Source organism: Macaca fascicularis, chromosome 6, assembly GCF_037993035.2.
Source record: "Macaca fascicularis isolate 582-1 chromosome 6, T2T-MFA8v1.1".
Taxonomy (NCBI): domain Eukaryota; kingdom Metazoa; phylum Chordata; class Mammalia; order Primates; family Cercopithecidae; genus Macaca; species Macaca fascicularis.
The window spans coordinates 183,499,064-183,525,801 of NC_088380.1; the positions used below are offsets into that span (position 1 = coordinate 183,499,064).

The 26,738-nt window shown below is 55.0% G+C and overlaps 2 protein-coding genes across 4 annotated transcripts in view; one reads left to right on the forward strand and one right to left on the reverse strand.

Moving 5' to 3' along the window:
- CDHR2 (cadherin related family member 2) overlaps window positions 1-2,236 on the forward strand; it is a 47,171-nt gene extending 44,935 nt beyond the window's left edge. The window contains exon 32 of the mRNA XM_005558600.5: window positions 1,942-2,236. Coding sequence (XP_005558657.3) covers window positions 1,942-2,082 — 141 coding nt within the window. The 3' untranslated portion in view covers window positions 2,083-2,236. The remainder of the gene's footprint in view (window positions 1-1,941) is intronic.
- GPRIN1 (G protein regulated inducer of neurite outgrowth 1) lies at window positions 2,214-17,045 on the reverse strand. Of its 3 annotated transcripts, none has more exons than XM_045394537.2 (3): window positions 16,893-17,045; window positions 6,113-6,308; window positions 2,214-5,959 (listed from the first exon to the last, which is right to left on the reverse strand). In XM_045394537.2, the coding sequence occupies exons 2-3, from the start codon at window positions 6,263-6,265 to the stop codon at window positions 3,224-3,226; spliced, it is 2,889 nt and encodes a 962-aa protein (XP_045250472.2). In that variant the 5' UTR covers window positions 6,266-6,308; window positions 16,893-17,045; the 3' UTR covers window positions 2,214-3,223. The 3 variants fall into 3 exon arrangements, with proteins under 3 accessions (XP_045250472.2, XP_073850863.1, XP_045250471.2); XM_073994762.1 differs by having other exon boundaries at window positions 6,093-6,308; XM_045394536.2 differs by having other exon boundaries at window positions 2,214-6,308.
- Between the last annotated feature and the right edge of the window lie 9,693 nt (window positions 17,046-26,738).

A 26,738-nucleotide genomic window follows, 5' to 3' on the forward strand; every position in this document is an offset into this window, starting at 1 on the left:
GAGGAGACACTCTAAGGCCCATTGGAGCTGTGATAGTCTGAGGTTCTGTGTGTGGTGTTGCGCAGGATTCACCCACATTTTCCCCCAGTCTGGGATCTGGCCTTGGCCGGGTCCCTGCCTGCTAGGGGCTCCCAGCCTGACTTCATGGTTCAGAATTTGTTTTCCCCGAGGACTCCTTACATGGAAAGATTTGGTCAACCAAAGCCTCTCTTGGTCTTTAAAATGGTAGAATGTTGCACAGGGGCCCAGGTATAACACGGTGCAGGGAATCTGGCACAGAAGCCTCTGGAGAGGCCCCAGGTACAGTTGTGTGGGTGGTAACGCAGGCAGCCAGGCAGCACTGGAGGCCTCTGGGTAGATGCTAGGAGATGGTTAGTGGCCAAAACTCTAATGAACATGTCTGGGGAACTGAGACAAAGGAACAGTCTTGTCTGCTGGAGTGCATGGCCTGTGGCAGAGGCTGATGCTGCTCCAAGCCCGAGGGAGTGGAGTTAAGGACCCCCTGAGGTGCGGCTGGATCTGTGGACTGGGAAGGGGCAGGGAACTAGGAGAAGGGTCTGGAGAGGGAGGGGGACAAGTCACTGAAAGTCTTCAAAGCCAGAAGACTGCTCAGATTTTGTCCTAGGAGGGCAGGGGGTTGCTATATTTCTGCGAAGCTGCCCAAGGCTCCGCCGTCTCTCCTGCAGCAGTGAGTGAGTGAGTCTTGTGGGTCTCTGGGCAGGCCCACGAGGCATGGGGCCTTCTTGGGAGCTGTCTGCCCCCTGATCTCCCATGGCTGGGGTGGCGCAGGTGGATCCTTTTCCCAGGAATCTCTTGGTCCCCTGACTTGTCTAAGCTCCACACACATCTGTGCGGCGGGTGTGAGTGGCTGCAGAGATTATCACTCTAACCTCCCCAAATAACCAGCAAGGAAATTGACATCCAGAGAGGGGTGCTGACTTGCTCAAAGTGGGACAGCATGCAGGACAGGAGCAGACCAGAACCCGGGTCTTTGGCACCAGGTCATGTTATCGTGGGTGGCACTGAGCCTGCAGCTCTCCACTCAGGGTCTGTCTTGAGGGCTCTGAGGAACACAGGCAGAATACTTAGCCCTCCGGGGCCCCTCAGATGTTCCACTGTTTACTAGGGACCTGAAGAGCCCCAGTCTGGAAAAAGCCCTTGGAGTGCCCTGGGGAGGGCAGTGGTGGCTGGGGCTCTGGCCCTGTGGGTGTCTCTGTAGCAGAGCAGCTGAGCTTGGGGACCTGGCTGTTCCACAGGAGGGTGTGTGTGTGTGCACACACACAGCATGTTGCATGGGAAGGTGGAAGAGGAAGGCCAGGGGAGATGAGTGTGTGCCATGATGAACTGCAGGTGGGACCAGCCTGTGGGCTGCCCTCTGAGGGCAGCAAAGAGACGTCAAATTCAACCAGGGCAGTGTCACACCATGGACACGCTTTTGAACCAGCAAGACCAGTGGTCTGCCCCCTCTTCACCAGTAGAGCTCTCTAAGCCTCAGTTTCCACATCTGTGAAGAGAGGACATGTTCCCTCCCTCAGAGGTTTTCTGTGGGTGGTTGAGGTAATGGATGGACCTTGACCCACACGGTGTCTGCCGTGGGGTGCTGGGGGCAGGAACTGCACTGGGCTGGCTCCTCGACACAGGACACAGGGCCTAGCATTATCCAGAACTGGGCCGAATAGCAGAGTGCCGCAGTGTTGGTGGGCAGGGGAAAGGCCAGAGTGGACCCCCCAGGCCACACCCTCCCCCTCACCTGATCTGCATCACCATTAGCAAGGGCCACCTGTGGGACACAGCCTGGACCAGAGGCCCCAGGAGGGGCAGGGTAGGACCCCTGCCAAGGAACCATTGGTTCTGAGCTTGAAGCCCAGGCACTCCCCTAGGGCCTGGGGCGCTTGCCCCACCTTACCTTGCCCTTCACACCTCCTCTCCCTCTCCATGCAGGAGTACAGGCCACCGCACACACCACCAGAGCCAGATCCAGAGCCCCTGAGTGTGGTCCTGTCAAGACAGCAGGCAGGTGCGAGCGGACAGCTGGAGGGGCCGTCCTACACCAACGCTGGCCTGGACACCACAGACCTGTGACAGAGGCCCCCACTCTTCTGGCCCCCCCTCGAAGAGGCCCCACCACACCCTAACTGCACCTGTCTCACTGGAGATGAAAATATATGACACTGCCCTGCCTCCTGCTTTTGGCCAATCATGGCAGACAGGGGTTGGGGAAACATTTTATTACCAATGTATGCTGTGACAGTTTAGCCAAAAACTGCGGCTGGAGGGGTGGGGATGGGGCACTGAGTGGTCACAGGGGACTTGTGGGGCTCACAGCACGGGGTGACAAGGGGCTGGAGAGGGTGGCCTTTAAAAGACAACTGTGGTTATAGAATGAGCTCTCTGTCCTGTCCCCAATACCTAAGAACAGCTGTCACCCAGGATGCCAGGGCCCAAGAGCTTCTGTGAGCCCAGCTGTGACCTCCAGACCTTCCTGAGACCCTCTGGCCTTTCTGTGACTCTCTCTCTCTCTCAGCTGAGCCCCCAGGGTACTTCCTGCAGCTGTCTTTGGCCTCTCTGGGAATCTCAAACCTGTGACTCAGTGGGAGAGGGCATGGGGCTGGAACCAGGCGGGTGGGAGATAGGAACTGGGGAAGGACCACCAACAGCATGCAAGAGACGCCCCGGCCACGGGGTCAGCCAGAGTGGAGATGCTCACATTTGTTCTACCTAACGTGCCGCCCGGGGCCTCACATTCAGAGCCGTGCCCACTCGGGGGTCTCACACACCGATCCTCACCCACTTGAAGCTTCTGCCACTCAGACTTGCATGCAGTCTCTCCCTGTTCTGGGGATCTGGCCCCACCGGAGACCACAACGCACCAGTCTGGACATCCCAGGAGCCTGCCCCAGCTCTCAGGGGGTGGGAGGTGGGGGTGCTGAGCAGGTCCCCGTGGTCGCCCAGTGTGACCGGGAGTAGAGCTGAGGGCTGTGAGGGAACAGTGGGGCGTCAGGGCTGGCCGGGTTCGTGGGCTCGTGGCCATAAGGGAGCTTGGTAGAAGGGGTTCTTCTGTATTTGTGATGGGAGGGGCTATAAAGATGGGGACGCAACAGCCCTAGAGGCTGCACATCCCCTCGGAGGCCTGTGGCACGCAGAGGGGACCCCTTCTAGGGGCCTGTGATCAAGAAGGGAGCCTGAGAAGGTCGGAAACTCGGGCGTACAAAATGGGGACAGATCACTCGGCCGTGGGTCCCGCTCGCGAGCAGCACCGCGGCCGGCGCACACTCTGCAGCAGCGCGCGGAAGAGGCCGGGCGGACGCTTGGCGGCTCCATCGGGCGGCGCGGCGCGCACCGAGCCCGAACGGCCGGGGCCCGCATGGGCAGCGGGTGGCGGCGCGGGCGCCCCTTGGCGGCCGTGCTCCTCGATTTGTCGCTCCAGATGCTTCTGGATGGCCATGCCCAGCACCTCCACCTCCATGGCGGCGCCGTATACCTCCCACGTCATGCCCTTCTCGTCCCAGCTCACGTCTCGCACGGGCTCAGACGGCTCCGGGGGCGCCACGGCGGCCGCCAGCGCTGAGCCTGGCCGCACCCGCACTTCGGGGAAGGCGGGCGGCGCGGCAGCTTGCGGTGTCATGGGCCCAGTGGCCACGGAGCGCGTCTCGGCGGCGCCCAGCGACACCTGCAGGCTCGCATCTCGGCGCGAGGGCGGTCTGGGTGCGGGGCTGGGCGCGGGAGGCGCCGCCTGGAAGCTGAAGGCCGGGCCCCCAGCGCCGTCCTGCGGAGACATGGGGCTCACGGCCACTGAGACGCAGGCCTGCGCGCCCGCCTGAGTGCCCGCGTCCTCGCGCGGCGGCGGCAGGGCGCTCGCCTCCCACGATGGCGCCTTGGTAAAGTTGTCGCGAGTCCGCGGTCCCGGTGGGGGCGCTGCGGCCTCCGGGCGGGGGCTTCTCTCGGCCCCAGCAGCTTCCAGGTCTTTCTGGCCAAGGCTGGAGGCCTCGGTGCTGGACACGGGTTCGGGCTTCGGCTCCACGCGGCCTTCACTGCCCCTGGCTCCCTCGGGAGACCGGGCTGAGCCGAGGGCTTTGCCGTCTAACTGCCTGGAGGAGGAGGGCGGCTTGGTCTTCTCCAGGGTCAGGGAGGCCACCTTCCCCAAGGATGGGGACTCCATTTTTCTGGAAGGTGCAGAGTCGGCCTTCCCCAGGGACACAGGCTCTCCCTTCCCTGAAGCAAGGGAGATGGACTCTGCTTTTCTGCAGGATCCAGGATCCACCTTCTCTGAGGCCTGCAGTGTCTCCTTTTTCAAAGACACAGCCCCTGCTTCTCCTGGTGCTGTGGCGCCCTCTTGCCCAGGGAGCTTCGTTTCTGCTTTGCCGCCAGACTGCGCCTCTGCTTTCCCTGAGGCCTTGGGATCCGCCTTTGTGGTGTTAACAGGATTCCCCTTCTCTAGAGGCAGAGAACCCACCTTTCCCTCTGGGATAGCCTCTGCTTTTCCCAGGGACACGGGATCCACCTTCCCCGAGGGCACCGGGACTGCTTTTCCTGGAGTTGAGACCACTTTACCTCTAGACACAGAGTCCCCTTGTCCAGAGGGGGCAGCGTCTGCCTTTCCCCTGCTCACAGGGTCCTCCTTGCCTACCGCCAGGGGCTTGGCCTTCCCTGAGGCTGTGGGAGCCGCCTTTCCAGAGGCGGCCAGACCTGCCTTCTCCGAAGACAGGGGATCTCCTTTTCCGCCAGTCGCTGGCTCAGCCTTTACTGCAGATGGGGGACCTGCTGTCCCCAAGGACCTGGTATCACCTGGACCTGAAGACACAGGGTTTGTCTTTCCCAAAGACTCAGGATTCACTGTTTCAGATGATGTCTTTCTACTTTCCACAGATATGGGGTCCTCTCTGGAGGACACCGGGTCCTCTTTTCCTGAGGACACAGTTCCCGCCTTTCCCACAGACACACGCTCTGCCTGTCCAGGAGACAAGAGCTCTGGCTTTCCTGAGCACATGGGGTCCATCTTTCCCAGAGAAACTGGATCCACCTTGCCTGAAGACACGGGATCCACCTTTTTGAAAGACGTGAGATCTGTCTTTGCTGAAGCCGTGGTATCCGTGTGGCCAGACACAGGACGCCCCTCTCCTGAGGAGGCAGCGTCCATCTTTCCCAGGAGCCGGGAGTCCTCTTTTGTGGTGGGCACAGTTTCTCCATTTCCCACAGATACGGGATCTGCCATCCCCAAGCATGTGGGATCTAGCCTTCCCGAGGACCTAGGAGCCCCCGTCCCAGAGGATACAGGCCCATTCTTGCTGGATGAGCCTGGAGTCAGCTTGCCCAGGAGTCCAGGCTCTGTCTTTCCTGTGGACACAGAATCCATGCTTTCCAAGGACACAGGATCTGCCTTTCCCAAGGGCCCAGGATCTCTCTTTCCTGACAACACAAGATCTACCTTTTCTGCAGATGTAGGAGCCACCTTTTCTGAGGACACGGGATGCTCTTTTCCTGAATACCTGGGCTCCTCCTTTCTTGGGAATACAGGATCCACTTTGTCTGAGGACACAGGATCCATCTTTCTCAAAGACCCAGGATCCTCCTTTCTCGGTGACACTGTATCCATCTTGCTGGAGCACAAAGAATCTACTTTTCCCAGGGATCCAAGATCTTCCTTTCTTAGAGTCATGGGATCCATCCTTCCAGGAGCCACAGGATCCCCCTTTCCTAAGATTTCAGGCTCTGCTTTTCCTGTAAACATAGGATCTGCCTTCTGCGAGGACCCAGGATCCTCCTTTCCTGTGGAAGTGGAATCGGCCTGCTTTGAGGACTTGGAATCCATCTTCTCCAAGAACATAGGAATTCTGTCATCTGAGGATTTGGGCTCAGTTTTCACGGAGGACACAGGCTCTGGCTTCCCAGACATGGTGGTTTCTGGTGTCCCTGAGATGGAGGCTCCATGTGCCTCCAAGGTCTCCTCGGAGGGTGCCTCCTGGGGAGAGAAGCAGGTTGGGGAGGGGCAGGCTAGGCTCCCTCTGGGGCCATCAGAGCAGGAGGCCCCTTCCCCAGCCCCACTGGGGCTTCTGTGTCTAGACTCCATGCCTGGACTTTGGTTAGGGGTGTACCTGGGGGGTGCAGGGCTTGCCTTTTGCTGGGAGGGGCAGTAATCCCTCATGGCCGGGCCGCCAGCCCCCAGGCTCCCATCCTGTGGGCAGAAGAAGGCTGTGGGTCGGGGTCCTGGGGGGCTGGAGTCCTTTTGAAGCAGCTGGAGCCAGGCCGGGTCTTCAGCAGTGCCCATCTGCCCTCAGGACCACGCCTGCACCCAAGGCTGCTGTCTGGTTCTGAAACAGAGAGAGAGCTGACTCAGACTTCCCAAAGCTCAGTGCGGGAGGAGCCTCTCCTTTTCCCCTTCCTCACTGAGTGCTGTGTCCCGTCAGGTCCCCACCTGTCAGAGGACCTGGATTAAAAACACAAACCCAAGCATGTCACTTCCCTGCTTCACTGCTCCCAGTGGCCCTCTGTATAAAGACATCTTAAAATGACATTCAAGGCCCTTCACAATTTGGTCATAGCCTAACTTTCTTTTTCTTTCTTTCTTTCTTTTTTTTAAAACAGAGTTTTGCTCTTGTTGCCCAGGCTGGAGTGCAATGGTGCCATCTCAGCTCACTACAACCCCCGCCTCCTGGGTTCAAGCGATTCTCCTGCCTCAGCATCCCAAGTAGCTGGGACTACAGGCATGTGCCACCACGCCCAGCTAATTTTGTATTTTGTTGGTCAGGCTGATCTCGAACTCCCAACCTCAGGTGATCCACCCACCTCGGCCTCCCAAAGGCTGGGATTGCAGGCGTGAGCCACTGTGCCCCACCCACAGCCTAACTTTTCAACTTTGCTTACCATTGCCCCTCCCTGTTCAACCCCACCCCATGCAACACACTATCCAGAAGTTATGTTTTGTCCTCTAGGCCAGGGGCTGCAAACTCTGATGTCCAGGGATCAGGTAGGTAATTTAAGTGAGGGAAGTGGGTTAGGTATAAGACAAAAGGGAGTGGTGGGGACTATGGCAAATTAGAGAGCACATGCTCTGTCTAAAGCAATGGCTGGGTGCGGTGGCTCACGCCTGTAATCCCAGCACTGTGGGAGGCCAAGGCTGATGGACCACTAGAGGTCAGGAGTTCAAGACCCGCCTGGCCAACGTGGTGTAACCCCGTCTCTACTAAAAATACAAAAAACGTAGCCATGTGTGGTGGTGAACGCCTGTAATCCCAGCTACTCGGGAGGCCGAGGCAGGAGAATTGCTTGAACCCGAGAGGCAGAGGTTGCAGTGAGCCAAGATCGTGCCACTGCACTCCAGAGTGGGCAACAGAGCAAGACTCCATCTCAAAAATAAACAAATAAAAACAAAAATAAATAAAAATAATAAAGGGAGAACCACTACTGCATCAGCCAAGTGCTATCCTGGAAAAAGGCAAGCTGGTAGCACCAGTTCTTCCGGTTGCTTAAGTGAGAAATCCAGACTTTGATGTAAAACATTCTAATAAATTCAAGGTTTTTTAAAAAAACCCCAAACACTAGGTGGGCCAAACAAGACTTGCCTGTAGGCCACCAGTTTATGTCTATGTAGGCCCTGGAGAGCTGTGAATGGTTTATAGTCAAGGAAGGGACATAGTCAGATATGTGTGTTTTCAAAGGTTCTCCTGGGATGGTATGGAGGCTGGGCTGAAGGAGGACAGGAGTTGGCCAAGACTGATTAGGAAGCTGGTAAATCATTCATTTAATCTTTCATCCATTTAATCCTTCATTCATTCACCTAGCCCTTTCCCTGCAACAGGCCCTGAGCAGTTGCAGGAATCTCGATGAGAGACAGCACAGCAGAGGTCCTGGAGATGGTAGTTAAAGGCCGAATTGAGAAATCCAAAGGAAAACTGACAGGTACCAATAGGCTGTATTGGTAACAGCAGGCGTGGTCTGCAGGGTACTGGCTAGGGTGAGGGCTGGTGGGTGATGGTGCTGGGCAGGAGATGTAGGAAAGGGGGAGATCCGTTTTTGGACAAGCTGAGTTTGTGGTGCCTGGAGGATATCGAAGAAGAGGGTCCAGCAGGCAGCTGGACCTACAAGCAACCCCGTTCCATTACACATTCAGTAGCCAAAGGGAGTAGAGCTCCTGATCCCTCCAAACCTGCTCCAAAACCATCGCTTTAATGTTCAGGCCCAAATCCCAAATCACCCTTGACTCTCGCACCCCACGTCTATCAGCAAAACATAATGGAGTTAACTTCAGAATATATCCAGCACCTGGCCACTGCCCTCGGTGAACCCCCACCATCTCTCACCTGGATTATCCCTACGTTTTCCTTTGCCCCATAGCTTATTCTCAACACAGCAGCCAGAGGGATCTTAGTAAAACCCGAGACAAATCATGTCCCCGCTCTGCTTGGAACCAGGCAGTGTCTCCCCATGGCACGCCAAGTAAAAGTAAACTCCTTAGAATGGCTCAGAAGTCCCTGCACCTTCAGGATCCATCACCTCCTCTGCCCTTTCTGTTGCTGCTCTCCCTCTCCCTCCCGCTGCTTCAGCCACGCTGGGTGCTTCGCTGAGCCTTGAACACGCCTGCCTCCATGCCTTGGCGCTGCCTGCTTCTTCTGCATGGAGAGATTTCTCTCCAAACATCTGCATGGTCGGCTCCCCAAGGTTTTCCCTGACCCATGCAATGTAAAACCGCCTCCTCCCCAGCTCTGGCTGGCATTCTCCACCCTCTTCTGCTCAGTTTTCCTCCATAGTACCTGTCACCATCTGACATATCACATACATTCGTTTATTGCTTGTGGTGTGTTGCTCTCATTAAAATGCCAGCTCCGGGAGGTGGGACTTCGCTGTGCTATCTGATATATCCCAGAGTTGAGACCTCGCACACATGCAGTAAGCAAGGAAGATCCCCATACAGATTTGTTCCATGAATGACTGAATGACCTAAGATGCAGAGCCAACCGTGCCCTCCCTGGCTCAAAACCCTCCTCATTCTTGCCGGAAATGTAAATTGGTTGTAATCTTTTTGGAAGGACATTTATCAATTTCTATCAAAGTTTACAACACACATAGCATTTGAGCCACCAAGCCCACCTCTAGGCATGGTCCTAAAGATAGACCTGGGGTCCTGAAGATGGTCCTGGGGTACCCAAGGGCATGGCTAGTGATAAGAACCATACTGGGAAGCAGGTTCTGTGAACTGTGGGACAACCACACGGGGCACCGGGCAGCTACTAGAAGGTGTGGGGTAATGAGGGAAAGCACCCAAGATAAATTAATGAAAAAACCAGGGGACAGCATGGCCACTAGGATCCCACGCGTGTAGCCAAGGAAAAGGACCCACATGGATGGGTTTATTTATAAAGAGAGAATTTCTGGATGGAATCCTATAAAACTTTGACAGTGACTGTCTCCCAGAAGGAAGAGCAGGGATCTGAGGGTGCGAGAAACTTTTCTTTGTGTGCCCCTTTGTGATGTTTAAATTGTGGTTATGTGTGTGCCTAGTCCTTTCTTTTTTCTTATAGAGAAATCTTTAATGACTCCCTCTTACATTTGGGGTAAAGTCCAACTCTTTAATATGCTCCTAAGCCCCTATGTTTCTACTCAAGTGCTGGGATTTATCTTTCATTACCCCCTCCCACCCCTAAAACATGTACACACACACACACACACACACACACACACACACACACACACACACACACACACGCTGTCTCTCCCCCACGATCTCAGCTTCTACACACCCTCTTCTGGAGGAATCTCTCCCTCCCTTCTGGCCTGGCTGTCTCTATTACACCTTCAGGTCTCCGTTAAAACGCCTCCTCCTCTAGTGGGTCTTGTTTGGCTACCAGCTTCCTGGGGATTCCTGCAGCCTCTTGCTCCTCCTGTAACAGGCTCATGTCACTCTGCATCTAGCCATTTACACCTCTGGGTCCCTAGCCAGACCTCAGGTCTCTGGATGGGGACGCAGTCGATGCTGTGCACTACTGGGTCTCCCAGGCTCTGGCTTATGAGGTGGGGGAGGGGGACCATCACTAAGAGGAGGACACAGGAAGAGGAACAGTTTTTTTTGTTTTTGTTTTTTTTTGAGATGGAGTCTTGCTCTGTCGCCCAGGCTGGAGTGCAGTGGCCGGATCTCAGCTCACTGCAAGCTCCGCCTCCCGGGTTTACGCCATTCTCCTGCCTCAGCCTCCTGAGTAGCTGGGACTACAGGCGCCCACCACCTCGCCCGGCTAGCTTTTTGTATTTTTAGTAGAGACGGGGTTTCACCGTATTAGCCAGGATGGTCTCGATCTCCTGACCTCGTGATCCGCCCGTCTCGGCCTCCCAAAGTGCTGGGATTACAGGCTTGAGCCACCGCGCCCGGCCAAGAGGAACAGTTTTGCAGAGGACGATGGGGCACTGGGTTTCGGAAGTGGAACTGGAGTTCCCATGGGCTTAAGGAGGGTGACATCCAGGAGGCAGTAGGAAGCAGGCCAGAAGCACGGGAGAGGTCTGGTGGAATTCTTGGGATCACTGGATGGTCACCAGCCTGCAGGGGTGAGGCAGGCATCAGATTTGAGTGGCATGAATTGAGTCCATCTTCATCTTTGGCCTTTTGATAGTGATATGGGCACAGATAAATATTTGTTTTCTCCTGTAAGAAAAACAATTGAGCAAGGGAGATAATGAAAGACTCCTGATATCCTTAGACTGAGGGAGACAAAAGGGAGTGGTGGGGACTGTGGCAAACTAGAGGGCACTGGCCCCTTCTAAAGGGGCAACTGCACTCAATTCCTGCCAATTGTGGCCAATTAGGAATTATTCCATTAACTCAGCATTTACTGAGCACACAGGCAATGTTCTAGGCATTACTCTTGGGAATGGGGATACAGCAGTGAATAAGAAATGTGGGGTCCCTGCCTTATAGATGCAGAAAGATTGGGAGGAGGGTAATAAACAAGTAGCAAATAAATCATATTATTTCAAATAATGGATGCTGTGAAGACAAAGGAGTGGGCAGCTGGTTTAGACATGTGGTCAAGAAAAGCCCCTCTGAGGCGGTTACCATCTGAGCCAGCCATGAAGAGCCGGAGTGGAGTTGGAAAGGGGGTGGCAGCGGAAGAGGAGGCAGCCGATCAGGAGGCGTGGTGGAGGAGGGGGGTTAGCCTAAGGGAACCGGAAACCCCGGAAGTATTTTCTTTTTCTTTGAGACAATGTCTCACTCTGTCGCCTAGGCTGGAGTGCACTGGCTCAATCTCGGCTCACTGCAGCCTTGACCTACTGGCTCAAATGATCCTTCCACCTCAGCCTCCCAAGTAGCTGGGACTACAGGTGCGTGCCACCATGCCAGGTTAATTTTTGTATTTTTTGTAGAGATGAGGTTTCGCCATGTTGCCCAGGCTGGTCTAAGAGCCAAACTCCTAGGCTCAAGCGATCCTCCCACCTCAGCCTCCCAAAGTAATAGGATTATACCTTGACCACTTGAGGCCAGGAGTTCCAGACCAGCATGGGCAACATAGCAAGATCCCGTCTGTAGAATAGGATTATACCTAGCACCTAGTGAGCCAGTGTGTCCTGCCCCTTGGAAGTATTTAAGCAGGGAAGTGAATGTGGCCTCTGTGCCTCCAGGTTTCCTAAATTTTTTTTTAAGCTAAGTCATAAATCTGGATATCTGTATTTTTATTAATTTATTAATTTATTATTTATTTATTTATTTATTGAGACAGAGTTTTGCTCTTGTTGTCCAGGCTGGAGGGCTGGAGTGCAACGATGCTATCTTGGGTCACTGCAACCTCCAACTCCCAGGTTCAAGTGATTCTCCTGCCTCAGCCTCCTGAGTAGCTGGGATTACAGGCATGCGCCACCATGACCAGCTAATTTTGTATTTTTAGTAGAGACGGGGTTTCTCCATGTTGGTCAGGCTGGTCTCGAACTCCCAACCTCAGGTGATTTGCCTGCCTTGGCCTCCCAAAGTGCTGGGATTACAGGCATGAGCCTGTAATTCCAGCCTGGATATCTGTATTTTAAATATTGGCTCATTTTAAAAATATCATACAGGCTAAACAAAACACTTTTTTTTTTTGAGACCAAGTCTCACTCTGTCGCCCAGGCTGGAGTGCAGTGGTACAATCTCAGTTCACTGCAACCTCTGCCTCCCAGGTTCAAGCAATTCTCGTGCCTCAGCCTCCCAAGTAGCTGGGGCTACAGGCACACACCACCACACCCAGCTAATTTTTAAAATTTTTATTAGAGACGGAGTTTCCCCACGTTGGCCAGGGTGGTCTTGAACTTCTGGCCTCAAGTGACCTGGCTGCCTTGGCCTCCCAAAGTGCTGCGATTACAGGCATGGGCCACCACGCCCGGCCAAAACACTTTCATGAGCCAACTTTGACCCCTAGGTTGCCAGCTTGCAACCTCTGATCCATCTGGCCCTTGGGCTATGGAAAAGGACGTTATACACCAGGGTGACTGGGAAGATGGTCAAGGGAAAGGGCCCTGGGGCTGAGTGCCACGGCTGTAATCCCAGTGCTTTGGGAAGCCAAGGTGGGATGATTGCTTGAGGCCAGGAGTTCCAGACCCGCATGGGCAACATAGCAAGATCCCATCTCTACAAAAAATTTAAATTAAAAAAAAAAAAAAGAAATTAGCCAGGTGTGGTGGCATGTACTTATAGTCCTGCCTGTACCGGAGGCTGAGCCAGGAGGATCTCTTGAGTGCAGGAGTTTGAGGCTGCAGTGAGCTATGATCAGCCTGGGTAACAGAACAAGAAACTGTCTTTAAAACAGAGAGACAGGGAGAGAGAGAAAGGGCCCAGGTTCCAGTGAGGGCCAGGATCTGCCTCCCATGCCTGCCTGTTTCCTTCTCTGGAAAATAGGAATTCAACAGCTGCCTGGCTGGTGTACAGGAAGCTTAGCTGGAGCTGGAAGAAGTCAGCAAAGGATATAGGAAGGGTGCTCTGGGCCCTCAGTACCATTCATTTCAGCCCTGGAAGCCCAACCCTGGAGTCCTCACACACCAGCCCAGCCAACAAGCTCCTCTTCCTGGGTGAAGCCCGGGCAGAAAGTCAGGCCAGCCCACCGCTTATCAGCTCTGTGACTTCAAGCAACGCCCTTCTCCTCCTAGGGGACCCTGAAGAGCCCACCTCCTGCTCCCCGAGGGCTATAATGAGAATTAAAGAAAATGAGGGGTGTGCCTGACTCTGCTCACTTTAGGGCTGGTCTGTGTCTGTGGAAGGCCTGTTTTTATCTACTCGGCCTGTCAGAGCCCAGCTGTGCTCCCAGGAGGGGGCAGGGGAGGAAAGGGCCTGCAGCAGACACAGACCAGCAAAACCTGACCCTCAGACGTGCTTGTTTGACCCACAGCGCTAAACACATTTTAAAATCAGTTTTAAAAAGGAATTAACTGATTAACTTCTAAACATTAGAAGATTTCATTTGACAGTAAGATTTCCAGCTTCTCTTGGAAAACGAAAATTTGGCAATCTGAGCGTGCTTCCTGCCTGGCAACATTCAGCTGGAGCCCCGAAGGGACAGCCTCCTTAGATGGGGGTGTACTCCCCAAACAGCCACAATCCGCCCCCCTTCCCCATGGTGTCCTAGACACTGAGGCTGACTGTCTGCTGCCATCAATCATGGAATTTGCACTGTCGTTTTTCTCACAGCCGGCCCTTCATGTATGTCACCCTCCTGGCCTGTAGCCACCTGAGTTTGGACCCTGGACCTCGATGCCAAGAAAGGCAGGAGGTGACCTTGTACAAATCAAGCCCTTACTATGTGAAAATCCCACCCACCTGCCAGGCAGGTGTTGTAGTCCTGTTTTCCAGAGGAAGAAACAGGTTCTGAAAGGCAAGCTTGGCTCAGCTGATAACGTGCCCCTTTTGAAAGTCCCTAGGCTTCCCCATCTCCAACTTGTATTTTCCAGCCTCTGAGATGGGATAAAGTCCAGGGTAGGGACAGAGAGCCTGGTCAGGGAGGTAGAAAGATGTGGGGTCAAGCCCCAGCTTAGTCACTGACATCCTCTATGACTCCGAGTAAGTTTTTCTACTCGATGGGTCTCAGTTTTCCAATCTGTGAAATGGGGGAAGGGAGGTAGTTATATCTGGAAGAGCTATAGGCCAGCCCTGGGTTTAAGAAATGCCCCAAGACCATTCCCAGAGGCTCTACTGCTCACAGTTCTGCTGGGCCCTTCCTAGATCTTAGGGAGGCCTGAGGATCCTCGAGCTGCTTCTCCGAGAGGCAGCCCAGGCCTGGGGCCCCACATTCTCTCCCTGCGACTATCCCATTACAATCTAGCTCCATTACCTGGGCCCAGCATGCTCACTGACTTCCTTTTTTTTAGACCAAGTCTTGCTTTGTTGCCTAGGCTGGAGTGCAGTGGCATGATCTCAGCTCCCTGCAATCTCCACCTTCCCAGGTTCAAGTGATTCTCCTGCCTCAGCCTCCCGAGTAGCTGGGATTATAGGCATGTGCCACCACACCAGGCTAACTTTTGTATTTTTTGTAGAGACAGGGTTTCACCATGTTGGCCAGGCTGGTCTTGAACTCCTGGCCTCAAGTGATCCACCTACCTCGGCCTCTTAAAGTGTTGGGATTACAGGCGTGAGCCACTGCACCCAGTCTCAGTCTCTTTTTATCATCTGGATCCCACAACAATCTCATGAGGGTGGTGTTATCATCCCATTTCACAGATGAGGCCACTGAAGTCAGAGGGAGAAGACTTGACCAAGGGCACACAGCTGTGGTGGGAGGGAGGAAGGCTGTGGTTCAAAGCCAACTGTGCCCAAGCACAAAGCCTGGGTTCTTTCTAAGGTTGTGGACACTGACACTTGGCTCTGTTTTTTTTTTTTTTTTTTTTTTTTTTTTTTTTTTTTTTTTGAGACAGGGTCTCACTCTGTTGCCCAGGCTGGAGTGTAGTGACACAATCATACCTCACTGTAGCCTCCAACTCCTCAGCTCAAGCAGTCTTCCCTCATCAGCCTCCTAAGGAACTATAGGCATGCGCCATCACACCCAGCTAATGTTTATGTTTTTGTAGAGATGGGGGTCTTGGTATGTTGCCCAAGCTTGTCTCAAATTCCTGGCCTCAAGCAATCCTCCTGCCTGGGCTTCTCAAAGTATTGGGATTACAGGTATGAGCCACTGCACCTGGCCTGACACTTGGTTCTTAAAACTCCCTTTCTGGTTTTTGAGGTCAGGCCAAGGCTTCTCCCAAGTAACAGTGCCAAGGAGCACGCAGTAGAAGCAGCAGGAGCTCCCCATGCCCCTGCTTACATTCCCCCAGCTGTGGGAATGTGCACACCCTCTGAGCAGATGAGCCTGCACACTTGGGCACAAACAGGCTGAGTGTGGCCCGACTGAGGCAGAAGGTAGGAATGACTGCTAGGTATGTGGGCGGGCTCACCTGCTGTGCAGAGGAGTGAGCAGACTGCTTGTGGATATATGTACCAGCTTGGGCCACTCTGGGGCCAGGACCTGGCTCCTGTGTTCTGCTCAAGAAGAGCTTGTTTTGTGTATGTCCACTCTGCATGTGCAGAATGGCCTGTGTGTTTGTGCCTCATGGGGGCTACTTGGACCCTGTGGGCATCTCACTCTTGGGAGAGCTTATCTGGGTGTTGCACAGGTGCCTGTGTCCTGCTCCCAGGGAGAGCAGCAGCCCCTATGACTGCCCATTCAGGCCACAGAGACCTGGCCAGCCATTCCTTTCCCTCTAGGATTTCTTTCCAGCATAGAGCCATCCTTACACCCATAAACAGGGCCAGAGCTGCCAAGCACCTGCAAATACCTCTTCCTATGCTGACAAGACCAACAAAGGCTTGAGGGGCTTCGGCAGTCGTGTACGTCTGAGAATCTCAGTCTGCTGCCCCTTGTCCCCTTCTCTCCTAGTGCCCTCAGAGCAGCAAAGTCTCCTGCTCTGGGATGTCGGGGCAGAAGGAATCTAAAGGTGTTAGCCAGACCTTCTTCCAGAAACGGTCCTCAGACCATACATACATACATACATAGGAGGGCAAGAAGGGACGTTCATGGACGTGCAAACGTGGGACAGTGTAGGTGGGAGTGGGCAGCACGCTAAGGAGTGTGTGTGTAACAGGGAGTGTGTGCACAAGGGTGGCAGTCTACTCCAGGGTCTCCGGGTACGCAAGGGACACCATGAGCAGGGGTGAGCAGGCCAGGGCAGGGTGGCCCCGAGTGTGTTGTGATCGGGGAGTATTGTTGAGTGGACCATGCTGTGATCCGCGATGGCTGGTTTGAGTGCGTAGCTGTGCCTGGGTGTGTACGCAAGGCTCCCACCCAGTACCCTGGGTGACAGGTGGCTGTGTGTATGAGTCTAATGGAATGACCAACAGCCATTGTGTGTGTGTGTGTAGACCTGTGGCCTCACTGGAGGAAATGAGGCGCCCGTGCGTGAACGCGGTGGTGAGTGTGTGATCGCGCCCCGGAGTGTGTGCCACAATGGGTGTGTGACGGCCAGTGTGCTCAGTAGTGCGAGTGGAGCCAGTGGATCGTTGAGCTCGCTCCGGGGAAGATGAATCAACGCGGGAGGACGCCCTCCCCCCAGTGGCGGGAAGCGCCCCCCTCCCGCGCGGCCGTGCCGAACAAAGCCAGCGGGCGGCGGCGAGGCGGGGCGCGGGGCCGACCCCGCAGCCAGGGCAGCCTGGCCCGCCAGGCCCCTCGGATGTTCGGCCCGGGGCTGCGGGACCCGCCCCCGCCCCGCCCCACCCGCCCCGGCAAGGAGCCTGGAAACAAGACCCCCACCGCCCCCTGCCGCGCGCACACACCCGGGCTCATGCCGCGCGCGATGTCTGAGCCCCGCCGCCGCGGGGCTTCGAGGACCCTGGACAGCGGCTCCGGGGCGGCAGCCAGCGGATGAAGGGGCTGCCGCCGCCCGCCGGGAAAGACAGCGGGTGTGGGCGCGGCGCTTACCAGGCAGTGCCGCTGCTCCGGCTCCTGGGCGCGCTGCGCTCCGGCTCCCGCCGCCGCCGCCGCCGCCCGAGCGGCCTCGGCTGCCTCCGGCCGGGCTGGCGGGAGGACCCGCAGACTCCGCGCCGCCGTCCCCCGCGCCGGCTCTGCGCTCCCGCCCCGCGCCCCGCCCCGGGCATGCGCACTGGCTGCCCGGCCGCCTCGGAACCGCGAGGGGGCGGTGACCGCGGGGAAACCGCGGCCCGAGGGAGCCAGGGAGGGGCGCCCCTCGCTGGCCAACCCTAACTGCGGCCCCTGGGCTCCTGGGTTCCGCGCCGTCCTCAGGCGGGTTCCCACTTCACAGACAGGGAGACTGAGGGCCGGAGAGGCTGCCCCTTTGCTGCGCGCTTGCTGAGGGCGGGGCGCGCCGTCTCGCAGATCTCAGTCCAGCCCCTCGAATGCCCTCGCCTGGCTTGACCAAGGAGGGAATTGGGGCTCAGAGAGGGGCAGTCGCCTGCCGAGGACTCGCGTCGCCTGGATGGGGACCCAGGTCGGCGCGATCTCCCGGCTCCGCCAGCGAGGAAATTTCCCGCCTCCGCCCCCCACACCCCTGGTCGCACTTCCGGCCTCCTCTTCCCCGCCCCCGGCCCTTTGTCTCGCCGCTGCCCACGCTCCAGCGAATGGCGGGGACGCCTGGAGGTAGTGGTGCGGCAGAGGCGTCTTCCAGTCCCTGGCTGCGGCCTCCCAGTCGGGGGGCCCGCCCCCTCCCCCTGGGTACCCTCGGGCAAATTATTTCACCTCTCTGCACCTCAGTTTCCCGATCTGTAAAACAGAACTAACATTAAGCACCTCGTGGTGGTCTTGGAAGGGCAAAGTAGGTGTTCAGGGACTTCCAGTGGTATCTGAATCACCAAGGACACGGAGACTCGCTGCCCACCCCCTCCACATTTTCCTGCAGAGAAGGAGTTCCCTTCCCCTTGACTTCCCAGAGGAGAAAAAATAATTCCGTAATTGCCCTAGATGTGACAAAACCCTCTCGCACCGGTACTATGAAGCCACCACCATCTATTAATTAACGGTAACAACTATTGGCAATGATGCTTATGTAGGGCCAGACACGGCGCTAAGATTCTGTTTACAGGTTTTATCTAATTTCAATTTCCAATCGTTTAGGAGCAAGTTAATATTAATGTATTATATCTCCATTTTTCAGGTAAGAAAACAGAAGCAGATAAGTAACTTGTTTGCAGTCACACATCTAGTTAGTAGTGGGGCTAGGATTACAAACCCATGCAGTCTAACTCCTGAAACGTCACGTCTTATTCTTATGTTTTACTCCCCTCTCTTACTTAGTGAACCCTAAGTCACCGTGATCCTTAATATATATATATATAAAATTCTAAGTGGTAAATGAAGAAACTCCGTGGGACTGGCGTCTCCAGGCAGCACGCCAGGGAAGGAGAAAACCTCAGCGTGTCGGACCGGTTTCAGAACCACGGACAGCACCACACCGGGGCTGCTTCCTCACATTTCCGGTCCTGAAAATTGCTCATTCACTGCCCACAAGGCCATTTCGCTTCAGAGCTTACAAACCCTTATTCCACATTCATCATTTCATTTTTTTCTCCCTACAGCCCTTCAAAGTAAACATTACTGGCTCCATGACACAAATGAAATTAAGGCTTGGAGAAGTTCACAGATGCGAAAAGTGGCAAGAACCAACCTGTGATCGAAAAAGGTCCCCCTGGGACAGGACGAGGGTGGACAGGAGCAGGGACTAGGCAGGAGTGAAGAGGCTGTGGCAGGTGTTCAGGTGAGCGATGACGATGCCTGAACCACGGCAGCATTTGTAGGGGATGGAGAGGAGGGGTCAGATTGGATAACTGTTTAGGGGTTAAAATCAATAGGGCTTGACCATGAGGTGGATGTGGGTGGGAGGGGAGAGAGATCTCTGCTGTCTCTCTGAGATTCTGCCTTGGGGAGCCAGGTGGATGAAGGACAGATAACTTACGAGTTCTGGGGGGAAAAGGGGGCTTATAGGATGGCCGTGCTGATATATTTGAGTCCAGAACTGAGTTCTGTAGTGGCCAAAGCTGAAGTCAGACAAGGGAGCCCATCCACCTCCAGTTGGTGCTGGAGGTCATGGGAGGGGTGTCGGCACGTGGGAGGATAGTACACACCAGGCAGGGAGACACAAGGGCCCTAGGCCAACTCTGAGGCACACCAACATGAAGGGACTGGCTGGGAAAAGGAGGCTGCAGCAAAGAATGAGAAGCAGTGATTTGAGAAGCCAGAAGCAGCCCAGGAGAGTGTTATATCTCAGAAGCCAAGGGAGAGAGTGTTCCAGAAAGCAGGCAGGGTCAACCACATCAAGAAGACAAGATATGGCCTGAAAGGTGTCCTCTGGACTTTGAAAGTTGATGAGATGCAGTCAGTGGAGTAGGGGGGTGGAAGGCAGCCATGGTCGGGGGTAGGCTGATGAGGAAATGGGAGTAAGAAAATGGGGTGGGCAAGTAGACAACTTCCTCAGAAAGTCTGGGCTTTGAGAGAGAAAAGAGGAATGACAGTCTCTCCAGAGGGATGGGATTTTGAGATGAAGGGGACTTGAAGGCATTTAAATTCTGATGGAAGGTGCCCAGTACAGAGGGAAAGGGCAAGGTGTCAGCAAAAGAGAGGACCAGGGTTGGGCCTGGATGCTCAGGTGGAAGGCAGGGATAGGCTCCAGAACCCCAGGGCAGCTCCCAGACCTGGAGATAAAGATCAAAGGCATGTGGTTTATTTGTGAGGTGCAAGGACACCAGCAGGGGAGTGGGAAGGTGACCCAGGAAGGGAAGGCAGCCAGTATGAGGTTATTATTAAGTCGGCTACCACAGTGAGTGAGTGAAGCCTAATCCTGCAGCGAACTCTTGGAAAATGGGGTAAATACACATTTTGGAATTCTCCTGGCTGAGGGCAAGGGAGGTGGGGTATTTATATCCCAAAACCAGCAGATGTTGGTTAAGGGCCATCCCTGGAATGTGTTGCATGGGCTGTGTGTTAATTCCCAGGCACTCCTGGCCCACAGTGAATGTGGGCAAAGTGGGTCCCAGCAGCCTGACAGCATCTCTCTGACAAAGATGCAGTACTGCTGCTGGGAGTCCTGCTGGTGGGCACAAAAATGATAAGAGCACCCAAGGGGATGTGGTCGGAATTCTGGCAGTGCCTGCTATGTGGACATCGGAGCCTCTTTACAATCTAGGTCCTCTGCCATGCTCTGCAACCACTCTTGTTCCATAGGGACTTGTTGATAAAAACATTTTTATAATGAAAATTTCCAGACAACAAAACAAAGCACTTGCTAATGCAGAGGAGCTCAAAACAGGTACGGAGGCAGTTGATGTGGGTTCAGTCCTGGCTTTGCCAGTTACTAGCTGTGTAGCCTTGGTTGAAGTTTCTCTTACCCTCGATATCATCATATACAATGCTTAGCTCTCAGAGCTGTAAGGAAGATGTAGGGATGAAAAATACACCAAATGCCCTTGCTGTGGACAGCAGTGTTATGGCAAGCCCAGCACTGCGCACCCTTTTCTGACTACGGCACCTCCATTTTCCTTGGGAGACCACCTCCCCACCCCAGCCCATGTGGTGGGGTGGGATGGATCCCAGTGCCAGCTCTAGGGTGGGCAGTGACCCAGGTCACTGATTTGTTCTGGGGGGGGGTCAGGGATGGAGCACAGAACCAAAACCACCTGCCTCTCCCACTCTCCTGGAATTTTGGGCCTTGCTGAATCGGTGCTGCATACACCTGGAATTGCTGGGGGTCATCGTTGTCCCCGTGTGGAGAAAATCCATCTGGTCCCAGGTTGTGACTCATCCTAGGGTTCAGGCTCACCCTGTGACAACCGACATGGTCACTCACCCCCATGTGAGTGTGTGTATGTATCTCGGGTTGCTCTGCCGCTGGGGAGCCATACACACTCGTACGCACCACAAGATAAACAAGTGCCTGCAGCTTCTTGGCTGGCGCCCAGGCCGGGGGTGGAATAAACAATCCCAGTGACTTTCTGAAAAGCAAGCGTGTGTGGCAACAGGCACCATGGAGACAAGCAGACCGTACCAGAGCAGAGACAGCAGCCACCCCCCAAAGCCACCCCTGCACACACACACACACACACACACACACAAAATATGTATCTTGCCCTCTTTCCCCCTCTCTTTCACGTTCATATCTCCTCCATAAAACACAATCCCCTTCCCACACCCAGGCGGCTACTCCCACTCTAGCTTTGTTTGAGGCTAAAACTTTTGAGAAGGTCTGAGATTCCCAACACAGCAGCATCCACAGTTCCTGAACTCTTTGCCTGGATACTGGCCCTGGTCTAGGCCATATTTCAGCAAATTGAAGCCACTAGGGGTGTGTGCTGTGTGTATGTGCACGTGTGGGTTGTGTGTGTGTGTGTGGGTGGTGGAGGGCAGGCAGTGCCATACAAACCCAACTTTCTGTAAAGCTCTTGTGTTTGCTTCAGGGATGCACACACCAGATACACGCACACGCTCCTTCAAGAAATACTTACCCATAGCTGGCTATGAAGATTGAACGAAATTTTTAAAAAATTTATTTAAAAATAAAAATAACAAATACCCAGACCCCACACACCTGCACCCTCTGAATACAGACACTCGGACCCACACCCGTTCTCCTGTGTGCCATGTCTCACCCAGGACTCCCCAGATGATGACAACGATGGTAGTATACCACTTACTGTACATACGTGTTTTACAGTCTTCACCTCATTCTATTTAATCCTAAAGAAAACCATGTGAGACAATACAATTATTCCCATTTCGTACGTGAGGAAACTAAAAAGTTCAGAGACGTTAAGTAACTTGCCAGGGTTGCACAATTAGAAAGTAACAAAGTTGGGAGTCAAACTCTAGCCCCGCTCAGACATACATACAACAACCTCATACATGTGCACATGCTACACACACACACACATGCACACACACAAGGAAACCCGACCTTCTCAGTCAGCCCAGATAACTGATGCACATCGGGTCACCTTCCCCACCCTGATCTCCTCATAGGCACTGCCCCCAGGCCCTCACAGTGCTGCACTGGTGGTCACGAGAGCCCTGGCCTGGGCACATATGCACACAGCCTGCTGCTCACACAGGCCCCCTCCCCACTCGCTGCACCCCCTCACCCCCAGCAGCTGCAGCCTGACCTGGATGAGGGAGGCTCCAGGATTTGGATGGTGACTCAGGCTGAATCATGGCCCAGCTGCTCCTTGGCAGCCCTCTCTCCCATACTGCCCAAGAGCCTTTCTTTTTCTTTTTCTTTTTTGAGACAGGGTCTTGCTTTGCCTACGATGGAGCGCAGTGTCATGATCACAGCTCACTGCAGCCTCCAGTACCTGAGCCCAAGCAATCCTCCCACCTCAGTTTCCCAAGTAGCTGGGACTACAGGTGTGAGCAATTGCACCCAGCTAATTTTTAGTATTTTTTGTAGACAGGGTCTTGCTATGTTGCCCAGGCTGATTTCGAACTCCTGGGCTCAAGTTATCCCAGAGAGCTTATTTGGAAAGCAAAGTTGAACCTTAGGGCAGGGGACAATGAGTTGGGGGTGGACAATAAGGGATGGAGCACTTGAGAGGGAGAAATTGGGCACAAGAGGACCTCTGTGCCCTCCTCCACTCCGTGATATCCTGCAGGTGTGCCCAGGCAGCCCCCACCCATGTCCCTCATTCTGCCAGGGAAAGGAGTCCTTCTTCCTGGACACTGGCCAGAGGCTCCCTCTCTAATCTCAGGGCTGATTTTGGCTCCCCTGCCCTACCTCTTGGCCCTAACAACGACAACAACAATAAACAATATTAACTATTCTAACTGATCACTCCCAATTTACAGCACTCTATAATTTACAAAGCACTTTCTCATCAGTATTGCATGTAATTCTCCTACTAGTCCTATGGGGAGTCCTCATTTTGGGACTCAGGAAACCAAGGCTCAGAGAGGTTATGTGAACTTCTGCTGCCACAGTTGGTGGCGTGACGGAGTCAGGAAGCAGGCCTGGTCCAATCTGTGGAAGGAAGCACTAGGGCCAGAAGTTAAGCTGCAGTTGGGTGTGGTGGGTGCACAGTAGGAGGTAGGTGGGGGGACTGCAGGGGCATGGTAGGGCGCATGGTAGAGGGCATGGTGGATGCATGGCCAGTGGCTTGCTGTGTGGCAGGTTTGTTGTAAACTTTTTCCCTCCATCCTTCTGTAAGTAAATAATTACAGAATGATTGATGCTTTCAAGCTTTCTTTTCAGTGTGTCAGGCCGATATCCCAAGGCTCTCAACCCCACAGCATGGAGCTGCCACTGAGAGGGTACCTGGGCTGCAAGACTTTTGCTTCTTGAAACCTCCCTTTCTTCATCTGAAAAAATGGGTCCAGGCTTCAGGCAGGATAGGCTATTGAGAGGTGCGAGTGAAATCATAATCATGGTGCCCTTGAGGAGCCAGGGAGGACTTCCCAAAGGCTGCTGCTTGTCACATTTTGTTTTCTCTTTTAAAAAAACACCATGGGTGCTGGGCAGAGGGAGGGGTGGGCTTCTGGGAGCCTGGGGGTGGTGCTAACAGGGGAGTGGGTGACAGCTCTTCCTTCCCCTGCCTGGGCTCGGCCTGGCCTTCCCCCACCCTCAGCCCAGAGCCCGTTTCTAGGCAACAGGATGGATGCAGGGATGGTTTGAAGGGGAGAGAGCTATAAATAGGGAAGGGAGAAAACAAAAATAAAGTTCCAGAGAAAGCTGTGGAGCTGCATTACTGGGGGTGGGGGTGGGGAGACCGACGAACAGTGGGGACGGGGGACCCTCCCCAGCCCTCCATCAGTGGGAGAGGGCAGTTTTCAGGTTAGCCGCCCAGCAAGGGTCCTCAGGGTGCTGACACAGGTGGAAAGGCAGTCTCTATGTGCACAGCAAAGCAGGATGGGGGTGAGGAGGAGAAATCACTTCCAGTTAGAGGACTAAGGAAAGCTCAGAAGAGGGAGGGTTGCAGCAGGCAGAGGTGACGGCTGCTGTCTGGGTGGAGGAGGAGGCCGGCAGACAAAGGGAAATCATGGGCCAGGTGAGGTGGGGTTGGATCCACAGATCTCAGGAGATCTGGGATCAGCCTCATGACCACACTGCTGGGGACACACAGACACACAGCGAGGTGGGCTTTTCCTCCACCCGTGACACTTGCCACCCCCCAGGTCTTCCCATACCACCCTCTTCTCCACTAGGTTTCAGCTCCAACCTCCCCTCCTCAGACAACTGACCTGGTCGCCTTATTTTAAGGTTGCTCACCACCTCCTCTTCATCACATTCTCTCACACTGCTCTGCTTTGTTCTTCGTAAAACTCAAGATTACCTCGTTCCACGTATTTCTTGGCCATTTTGTGATCACTAGGTGAGCTCTAGTTGGAGCAGTGACCTGAGGGCTGTTCCCTGCAGCCCCTCCTTCATCTAAGGACAGAGCAGCTGTGCCACACACACTGTTGGACTAAACGAACCCACAACACTTGTGGGCAACATGTGTACATGCGTGAACACTGATGCAGACAGAGCACACTTCATGCCCATACCACCTTTGTAAGTGTGCACACACAGCTCAAACCCACCCACGTGCATAGCCTCGCTCCCTGGCTCCATGAAATTGCACAAGTGTCCGTAATCTCCACACTGCTACCTCCACATTTTCCTGTTGCTCGTGTCTTTTGTTTATCTCCCCTCAGAGGCAAAGCAGTCCCCTTTTGGAAATTCCAAAGGAGTTGAGCTTTGGAGACAGGCTTGGGGCTGAATGTGGCCTTTGCCACTTCCCAGCAACGGTGACAGTGGGCAGGGTAACTGCCTCTCCAGCCTTCATTCCTTCATCCATAAATTGGGGGTAAAAAACAAGAAAGACTTGAGGGCAGTTTCCAGTGAAATTACTGGAGATAAGCGTTTCATGGTGGGATGTACTGGGCACTTCGGAAATGGCTTGGTCCCTGTCACAGGGGAGAGCCCATGAGATGTGTGGCCTCTCACATGCACACGGTCAAGGCTTCTGACACAAGACTGGTATCTTGGCTGACACTTCTAGCCTGTGCCTGGAATGCATTGACCCTGGCAGATAAGAACACTGGTCTCTGAGCAGAACCATTCTCAGTGGGACCAGATGTGAGGCTTGGCACCCAGGAAGCAGGAATGAATCTCCCCACAAGCCAGATGGCAAACCTGGTTTTTGGCGTTTAAAAATGGGGGTCAGGTGCTGGTAGCTGGATTGGAGGCGGCAAACTCAGTCTTTAGAGGCCAGGCAGTGCATGAAAATGAGTGAAGTGGATGGGTGTGATACAAAAGGAGGGGACAGACCGTGGCCAAGCGGAAAAGGTGTGTCCAGCCTAAAGGCATTCAAATTTCACAATTTTAAAACCTTGTGCTCGCAAATCAAACATATCTACAGGCCAAATTCAGCCTGAGGGCCACGAATTTGCAATCCCCACGGATTGTGGTTGTGAGAAGCATCTTAATTCAACCAAAAGGGATCTGGAGCGCGTGACATCCTCACGTAAGTGACTCAGAGAATCCAAGACCACCGGTTTGTTCCCCGCGCCCCCCCCCCCCACCCCCCGCACCCCGTCTGCCAGCTGCCTCCTACTTCAGGAAATAAAGGTCCCTACCCTGCGGGCCAAGGTGACCTGAGCAGAACGGTCTCCCGCAGCGTTCAAGGCCTTCTTCCCAGCTTGGCACCACTTCTCGCCTCCAACAACTTAGGGAAAGAGGCGCTAACACTCGGGGGCTAACTGAATAGAGCAAACTTCTTCCAGCTAGGGGCTGGAGGGCGACGCAGTCTTGCGGCACGGAATTGAGGTCGCACCGAGGTTTAGAATAGGGTAGGGTCTTGCGCAGGCGAGTTTGGGGGCCTCTGCGGCACAGCCACGCCAATATCCCGTCCGGGTGGGGGCGGGGCCTCTGTGCAAGCTCGGAAATAAGGCCTCTGCGGCAAGAGGGCAGGGGCGGGGCCTCGAGCGGGGAGTGCCTGTGCCAATAAAGGCAGCACATGGGGGGGCGGTGCCTCAGCGCGGAGCCAGCAGTATCTCCGCCTCCATCTGTCTCACTCTGAGGCGGTGTTGGGGGCCCCCTAGTGCTGATCCTGATCCGCTCAAGGCTCCCAGGCGGCATCCCAGACCTTTGCGGGCCCTCGCCCACCTCAAACTTTTGGCCTCAAACATTCCGGCGCCTTCGTGGGGGTGGGAGGGTGGAGCACCGGAGGCCAGGGCTCTGCTGGCTCCAGGGGCAGTTGCCCATTTCCCCTCCCCTTAGACAGGTTTTTCTGCGTTGGGTAGGTATGCGCGGGGCTTTGTGCGTGTCCACGTTCTGGAGTGGGAGAGGTCTTTCAGCGCTCGAATGGGAGCGCGCTGGTCTGCACGTGTTGGCCAGCGTGCGTGCACGCGTGTTTGCACGCTTGCGCAGCCAGAGTGCGCACACTCGGGTTCGCGCACTTGGACCCACGGACAGGCACGCGGGGTCCGCACGTGAGTGGGCATCGGCGCGCCTGCGCTGCCTGTGCGGCCAGATGTGAGCCCTTCCGCCCCAACACTGCGGCGTCATGGGGCTTCCCTAGATCCTGCACTCCCAGCTGGCACTTTAGGGACTAGCAGGCGGCGCCCGAGGCCACCTTCCCGCCTCCCAGCCCGGGGAGCACCCTCCCCGACCTGCCATCAGGGGACAGAGTAGAAGATGGAGACACGAAGCCAGAGGTGGCCAGTCTTGTACCTCGGCTGTGTGTGCCAGACCCCGAAGAGCGCAGAGGGGCAGACTGGGACCTGGAACACCCGCCGCCACGTGCCGCCCCCACCCGGCGCCCAGCCCAGCCCTGCCCGTGCGGCGCCGGC